The 8,891-nt window shown below is 42.6% G+C and overlaps 1 protein-coding gene across 1 annotated transcript; it reads left to right on the forward strand.

Annotated features, from left to right (window-relative positions):
• The first annotated feature begins 947 nt into the window (after positions 1–947).
• On the forward strand, positions 948–8,529 carry LOC117327135. The gene is made up of 2 exons (XM_033883981.1): positions 948–1,203; positions 7,450–8,529. The coding sequence occupies exon 2, from the start codon at positions 7,461–7,463 to the stop codon at positions 8,166–8,168; it is 708 nt and encodes a 235-aa protein (XP_033739872.1). The 5' UTR covers positions 948–1,203; positions 7,450–7,460; the 3' UTR covers positions 8,169–8,529.
• The last annotated feature ends 362 nt before the right edge of the window (positions 8,530–8,891 follow it).

Consider the following 8,891-nt stretch of genomic DNA (forward strand, 5'->3'; position numbering starts at 1 on the left):
TAATTAGTAATATATTATTTTTTTTGTATGAATACCTTTATATGTGTAGTATTTATATATTAAACATATTGCAGTATAAATACATAATTTTATGTATAGTTCCAGTATGAAAATAGTGATCTACATGTATGTAGATTTCCAGTTTTAGATTCATATTATGATAATTGATAATAATTACTTTTTGTTATCACATTTATGTACGTGTATCGTTTCATATTTCCGATACAGATATGTGATAATCTTGCATTATTTTAGCTTTAAACAGTGTTCTCTTCATAAATTAAATGTATCGATCCATATAATTTCGGATGTAATTCAGACTTTATTGATACATTTATTTCATAGGTTGCATAGATTCTATACGATTATTTAAATGTATATTTGTAAACGCTATATTATCATTATTGTTATGGTGATATTTTTCATTTTATTCTGAATAAATGTCAAGAACTGGGTCCTTAGTGTTTTTTTCTTATTCTTCCACGAACTATGTACTGAAGGCCACGTGGTCAATATTTGAAGTTTTTGCTTTTGTTAGAGTTACCTCCCTTCGTACACACGTTACAATTTCAGAACGGAGAACGTAAATCAGCACTAATCAGGTTGGCGAAGAATCTTTTAAATGTCATAATTAATGTTGCCATGCATTTATCTCGACATTTAAGGGTGTTTGGGTAGGTATATGGTGTTTTTAGTTGGTTTTTGAGTGTTTGAGTGTAGTTTTTGTGTAAATCGTCGCGCCACCCGTGGTTGTAAAATCTCATTAACTTCTCCAGTTACCATGTTTACAACTGACAGAACTGTATACACAAACAAACTGGCATTTAATGTAGATTAAATAATGAAAATTTTGGTACAGATACAAATAACTTTTTATGCAGATTTATGACAGAAAATTTTCACTAGTCAGTGACATGGAGTAGCTAGGCCTGACCTGAAAACTACTAGTGTGGTGAACCACTGTTGTGTGTTATGTTACCTGTCGTTCCGGACTGTCCGTCTTCTACTTTGTTTATTAGTCTCGACGTCAGGTAGACGTTTGTAAGTAATATACACCTAGGAGGTTTAGAAGCGTTCTAAAGATCCTGATTTTATAATAGGTGGCGCTAGTTTCCCTTTCGCGAGAGTATAAAAGGCGGCGGTCGAAACTAGATATTGTTCACTTCTTCGTCTGACACGAACGAGATAAGGCCGGACAAAAAGGTATTAGTTAAGATATAGACGTGCCTGAACAAGGCTTCCCTATATCAAAGTACTTATTGTGTATGTAGTAACTTACGGTAGAGTACGGAGGCAGATGTGCCTGAGTAAGGCTTCCCTTCTCCGTGGGGACTCTAGTTAGTCTATGTGATCGGTACATCACATACGTTGTAAGTGTATTAATATCAATAGCCTTGGGTCTGCTCGTGGTTTATAAGAAAGTGTCTGAGAGCCCCGAGTGTTGTACTGTACGTACATGCCTAACGTTAAATATATGCTAGGGAGTGCTCAGTAAGAAGTGAGTACTCAGTGAGTGCTCGGTAGAAGTGAGTGCTCGGTAGCAGTGAGTACTCAGTGAAGTGAGCGCTCGGTAAAAGTGAGCACTCAGTCAAAGTGAGTGCTCACTCGGTCAATGAGTGTTGAAACTCTCTTACCCTCATATATAAAGTAATCATAGTTGTATAATGTGATATTGCCCGGAATAAACCCCAGATAGGGAAGATTCATTTTGGTCAGGGAGCACTCATTATTTCATGTAGTATATTATTCCGTTCTGTTAATATAAATAGCTCTCTGTTTAGGTATATTTGTATTTCTACTGTAGGATTACTCAGAGGAACTGAGCAATCATTGTGTTATATTTCAACTGTATAGCTAGTTGGTACTTGATGTATATTACATAAACACAGCCAGGTCAGCTGTATATTTCTGTATATTTTTGCACTGAGGACTCGAGTAAAACTAATTATATGTTAGACAATATGGATCATCAGTAGTGACTGATACGGACCCTGTAAACGTCACATAATTTGGTGGCAGCGGTGGGATCCTGTTGTCTATATTTTTGGTGTGCTCGAATACTCAGGTTTAAATAAAATTTGATATCAGAATTAAACTGTTATTTTTGTATTGATGAAAATGGCCAATGGAACTCCTCGCATTGATTTGATGGACTCTGAAAAGCGGTTTGGTGAGCGAAGTGACCAAAGTTATCATTCAACACCAAAACAGCCTATGTCAAAAGGGAGCAGTCATTATAGAGACTCTGGATTTATGTCTATGCATGCAGCTGATAAAACTCGTGCAGAAAAGAGGGACTTGTCTGTGCTCTATAGCAGTATGATGGACAATCCCGAAGATCTTTCATCTCCAGATGAGATAGATAAGGAGATTGAACAAATGCAGGAGCAGTTACGCCGGCTTGATATTGAAAATCAGAGCCTGCGAGAGACTTCGAGTAGACATGGACTGAAGGATTCATCGACATCTAAAGGGAATCATGGTCTCCGAAGTAAAACAGAGAGCAGTCCTAAAGTAAGGTTCTCTGAGAGCACATATTCCTCTCATTTTAATGAAGGGAATAAGGAGGACAATATTACCTGTCGTGACAGCAATCAGAGGAGGTCAGCTCGATTAAAGGAGAAGGAACATATATCAAGTTATGACTCTGCTCGGGTGAAGAGAATGAATCCAAGGACAATGTTGGATATGGATGATAGTGATTACGAGGATCAATCTCCAGTAAGAAAACACAAAACAAAATTTGTGTCTGTTAAAGCATCTACGTATGATGGCACCACACCTTGGAGAGATTATCTGTCTCATTTTGAGGCATGCGCTCGAATCAATAGATGGACAGAGCAGGAGATGGGTCTGTACCTAGCTGTGAGTTTGAGGGGACAAGCTCAAGGTATACTTGGGGATTTGCCTGCCAGGAAACAGGAGCATTATTTCTCACTGATAACAGCTCTTGAACAACGGTTTGCCCCACCCAATCAAACGGAGCTTTATCGAGTACAATTGCTGGAGAGGAGGCAGCGAGCCAATGAGACACTTCCAGAACTTGGTCAAGCTATTCGAAGATTAGTCAACTTGACTTATCCCACTGTTGAAGTTGGGGTGAGAGAAACATTGGCCAAACAACAGTTTCTAGAATCCTTAGCTGACTCAGATATGCGAATTCGTATAAAACAAGCCAGACCTGATAATCTGACGGATGCGATTCATCTTGCAGTGGAGCTGGAAGCTTACAAGAAAGCAGAAAAACATGGAAATGAAGGTCGCTCATATCTCAGAACAGCAAGTACTGAGAGTACTGAATCGACACATTCAGCAGAATCTGAGAAATCTGCGATGGAATCTATGTTGAGTAGTATCCAGCAAAAGTTGGAGAAGATGCAAACTGATATTAGTCAGCTCCAAGCTGTAAGGAAAAAGCAGAACCGACCTGCTCAGCAAAGACAGGATGCAAAGAATAGCACTGATCGACGTTGTTACAAGTGTCAAGAAATAGGACATTTACGCCGAGACTGCCCTCAGCTTAAGAAAGAGTCAAAGAAAGCATCAACTGGAGTAGCTAATCCGGTAAGGACAAGGACGAGAAAGCGAAGTTGTAAACCATCCGCTGGGATTGGAATTTCCTCGGCTGCTCAAGAGGCTGGACTATACATCAATGCTGAGGTACAGCATACAAAAGTGAAACTTTTGGTTGATACTGGAGCCACAGTGACCATTTTGTCACAGGAGTCATATGAGAAAATTCCAGAGGAGAGAAGACCCAAATTGAAAGAGGTTAAAAAGGATATCATGGCTGCTAATGGCAGTGAGTTGAAAGTCCTTGGTCAGGGAGGATTTATGATCAAGCCAGAAGGTTGCCGGGACGTGTACTTTGAGGCTGTGGTAGCTAAAATAAGCACAGAAGGAATTCTTGGTCTTGACTTCTTGAAATCAAGAAATGGCTTGATTGATTTAAAGCGAGGATCTTTAGTGTTGGACGACGTGCCAGTGGACACTAAGTACGAGGGTACACTTGGATGCTTTCAAGTTGTTGCCTCCGAAAAGATAACCATTCCTGGTAAGAGTGAGATGGTTATTGCTGGGGAATTACGTTCTCCATCAGGTGAACATATGAATAGCGAGTCACTTCTTATTGAAGGAGCTGACTCCTTCCTGAAAAATGACAAGGCTCTCGTTGCCCGATCATTGGTTTGTTATGAGACTACAGTTCCTGTGAGACTCATGAATCTTCAGGAAGATCCGCAAACGGTCTACCCAGGTACAAATATTGCTCGTGCTAGTCCTGTAACAAGTGTCATTGAGACAACATCCTCGTCTAGTTGTGCACCCTCTGGAGAGCTCAGAGAGGATTTACACCAACTACTACAGAGGTCAAAAGAACACCTGACTCCGGAACAGAGCAATAAAGTCAAATCTTTGTTATTGGCATACAAGAATCTGTTCGCAGCCACTGACAGTGATCTTGGACGAACAACAGTGGTGAAACACAAAATAGAAACTGGTGATGCCCGACCCATCAAACAACCACTAAGGAGAGTGCCAGCACATTTGAGCCCTGAGGTGGATAGACAAGTCAATGATATGCTGGACCGTGGAGTAATTCAGAAGTCTACCAGCCCCTGGTCATCGGGTATTGTTTTAGTACAAAAGAAAGACGGTAGTCTCCGATTCTGTGTTGACTATAGGCGTCTCAATGCTGTGAGCATTCATGATGCCTATCCATTGCCACGCATTGATGAGGCATTGGACCACTTGTCGGGATGTACTTGGTTTTCTACACTCGACCTGAATGCAGGGTACTGGCAAGTTGAACTAGAGAGGGAGGACCGTCCTAAAACTGCCTTTTCAACTAGGACTGGATTATATGAATTCCAGGTGATGCCTTTTGGGTTGACTTCTGCTCCAGCCACATTTGAGCGGCTTATGGAGACTGTGTTAGCCGGACTTCAGTGGCAAATTTGTCTCATTTATTTAGATGATGTGATCGTGGTTGGAAAGGATTTTGAGGACATGTTACAAAATCTGCAAACTGTGTTTGAAAGACTTCTTACTGCAGGATTGAAACTTAAAACCAAGAAATGCCAACTGTTTGGAAAAGAGGTGATCTATCTCGGACATGTGATATCAGAGGAAGGAATAGCTACTGATAATGAAAAAGTGAAAGTTGTTGAACAGTGGCCTGTGCCGAAGAACATTAAAGAGGTGAGATCATTTCTTGGATTCTGTGGATATTACAGGAGGTTTGTAAGAAACTTTTCACAGATTGCTAGCTGTCTGCACCGACTGACTGAGAAAGACAGAACTTTTGAGTGGACCGATGCCTGCCAGGAGGCATTCACCACACTAAAGCATCAGCTAATCAATGCCCCTATACTGGCCCATCCAGATTTCACACAACCGTTTATTCTGGACACTGATGCAAGTGACAAAGCTATTGGTGCAGTTCTTTCTCAAAACATTGATGGGAATGAGAGACCTATCGCATATGCAGGCCGGATGCTGACGAAATCTGAAAGGAGTTACTGTGTAACAAGAAAAGAGTTGTTAGCAGTTGTGCACTTTGTGAAACATTTCAAACACTACCTGTATGGTAGGAGGTTTACGGTGAGAACGGATCACAGTTCTCTACGCTGGCTACTGAACTTTAAGGCGCCAGAGGGTCAAATGGCCAGATGGCTACAGGTTTTGAGTTCCTATAACATGGACATCAAACACAGACCAGGAAGTCAGCATCGCAATGCGGATGCCTTAAGTCGGATACCATGCCGACAATGTGGGTTCGATCCCATGTGGGAGAAACATACCGAGACGGAGACTGAAAATACTGCCATGGCATGCCGCCCCAAAACGAAAGAGGACTCGGAAGACCAAAAGTCAAAATTTGAGTCGTCAATACTTCAACAAAAGCAGGAAGATGATGCTGATATTGCAGTAGTGTTTAAATGGGTGAGGGAAGGAGAGAAACCTCCATACAAGGAAATTGGTGACCGGAGCATAATCGTGAAAACATTATGGGCCCAATTTGAATCCCTGGTGATACATGGTGACATGTTGTATCGGAAAAACCCCAATTCAGCAACAAGTCCACAAGCAATTGTTCCTGCAGGAGAAAGACGAACAGTGTTGACCCACAGTCATGACAATCGGAGTTCTGGACACTTGGGTATAAAGAAGACTTTGGCCAAAATTCGACAAAGTTTCTATTGGCCAGGAATTCAAAACGATGTGAAACAATATGTGATCGGATGTCCTCAGTGTAGCAAACGAAAGAGTTCAAGTAAAACCAAGCGAGCCCCTATGCAGATGGTTGAGTCGGGTTTTCCTATGGAGAGGATAGCCATAGATATTCTCTGTGAACTCCCAAGTACACAGCAGGGTAACCGACACATATTGGTAGTTTCGGACTACTATACCAAGTGGACAGAGAGTTTTGCCATGCCAAACATGGAAGCACAGACTGTGGCCAAGATTCTCGTAGAGGAGGTGATAGCTAGGTTTGGTGTACCTTACAGCCTCCATTCCGATCAGGGATCCCAATTTGAAAGCTCTCTCTTTCGGGAGATGTGCTTATTACTACAAATCAACAAAACACATACCACTCCCTATCATCCCAAATCGGATGGAATGGTAGAACGGTTCAACAAGACGCTTGTGACCATGCTGAGTGCCTTTGTAAATAACCATCAGACTGATTGGGACGAACACTTGCCATATGTAATGATGGCGTACCGCTCTACAGAACACGAGACCACTGGGAATTCGCCTAATGCTATGATGCTAGGAAGGGAAACGAGTACTCCCCTGGACATTCAGTATGAAATGCCAAGGAATATCAAGACCATTCCTCAAAACCAATGGGCTTGGCAGTTAAAGGAGAAGATGGAAAATGCACACGAACTGGTTAGGAAACACTCAAAAGGTGCGATGCTCCGACAAAAGCGTTATCATGACCAGAAGTTGTCTTGGACCAAGTTTGAGCCAGGTGATTCTGTCTATGTCTTCTTCCCAAATATTCCGGCTGGGACCACCCACAAGTTAGCAAGCCGATGGCGGGGACCTTTTAAGATACTCACTAGATTGACAGAGGTGACCTATAGGGTTCCATGTGGTTATAAGGGAAAGACTCAAGTGATCCATGCTGACCGCATGAGACCGAGACACCCCCAGGTATTGCGTGGTGAAAGTAGAGCGGAAGCATTCGGACGAAAAGATGTGCAAGTTCAGGTGGATGAAACGTGTTTTGAGCAAAGTCAGAATGAGAGTGTAGAGAAAACTGAGAAAGACTTGGTGCTTGAGGAATTAGGTGAGAAATTCAGTAGTGAGAATGGGTGTGAACCTAATGGAGCAAACCCAAGACGTACGCGACGTAAACCTCAATGGCATTCTGATTATACTTCATGCTACTAGAATGGTCACTACTGTTTAGTAAACTACCTCTCTTTGTCATTGCAGACATCCCCATAATGGTTAAGACTAAGACAACTCCCGTCAAACAGTGCCCTATGTGTTCCTTCCGTGCCAACAACATGGATGACATGAGGAAGCATATCCTGGAGTGTGGCCTAGAGACGATGGAAAGGAAGACTCTCACGTGCCCTGATTGCAGCTACAAAACTTTCCGTGCTGCTAATATGAATCGGCACCGTAAACGTCATACTGACAACGACAGGAGTGCTCCCAAGGCTGTGGAACAGAGTTTGGAGGAAGACCGGCCTTCAACGTCATCCCAAGCTCCCGCTGTACAAACTGATGTAGAGAGCTGGAAGGCGCAAGATCCTGGTGACCTCCTGGGGGAGATATCGGAATCTTCTGAGGGTAATGGCTTGTCTTCTGAAGACGAGGGAGACAGTCTTCTGGTCGGGCGTACTATCAGAAGACCAACGCGACCAGAACCAGTTCGAGCCCCAAAGAGGAAGTCAGAAACTGCAACTTCAGTCAAGCCCCATCCGAAGGATCCTATCAACATGGTTCCAATGCCAGTGGTAAGCACTGCCCCTAGTGCAAAGAAAACATGCACCTATGTTAATGTTGCCACTCAGACAGAGCAAGAGCCGCCTGCTAGCCGAAGGACTGTAACGAAGACTACCCGGTATTCAGAGGGAGGACGGGACATCCAGATAGTCGAGTTTTTCGAGTTCTTTGAGCAGGAGAACCTCAATCGCTTTTCCTAAATCGATTTTCATGTAACTTCCTGATTAAACCCTTGAGTGTTAGTTATTGTTTTAGCTTTACTTGTGTTAGAACGTGGGGACACGTGTTGCTCGGAGGCGTGGGTAGTGTGGTGAACCACTGTTGTGTGTTATGTTACCTGTCGTTCCGGACTGTCCGTCTTCTACTTTGTTTATTAGTCTCGACGTCAGGTAGACGTTTGTAAGTAATATACACCTAGGAGGTTTAGAAGCGTTCTAAAGATCCTGATTTTATAATAGGTGGCGCTAGTTTCCCTTTCGCGAGAGTATAAAAGGCGGCGGTCGAAACTAGATATTGTTCACTTCTTCGTCTGACACGAACGAGATAAGGCCGGACAAAAAGGTATTAGTTAAGATATAGACGTGCCTGAACAAGGCTTCCCTATATCAAAGTACTTATTGTGTATGTAGTAACTTACGGTAGAGTACGGAGGCAGATGTGCCTGAGTAAGGCTTCCCTTCTCCGTGGGGACTCTAGTTAGTCTATGTGATCGGTACATCACATACGTTGTAAGTGTATTAATATCAATAGCCTTGGGTCTGCTCGTGGTTTATAAGAAAGTGTCTGAGAGCCCCGAGTGTTGTACTGTACGTACATGCCTAACGTTAAATATATGCTAGGGAGTGCTCAGTAAGAAGTGAGTACTCAGTGAGTGCTCGGTAGAAGTGAGTGCTCGGTAGCAGTGAGTACTCAGTGAAGTGAGC

This window comes from Pecten maximus, chromosome 5 (assembly GCF_902652985.1).
Source record: "Pecten maximus chromosome 5, xPecMax1.1, whole genome shotgun sequence".
NCBI classification, from domain to species: Eukaryota; Metazoa; Mollusca; class Bivalvia; order Pectinida; family Pectinidae; genus Pecten; species Pecten maximus.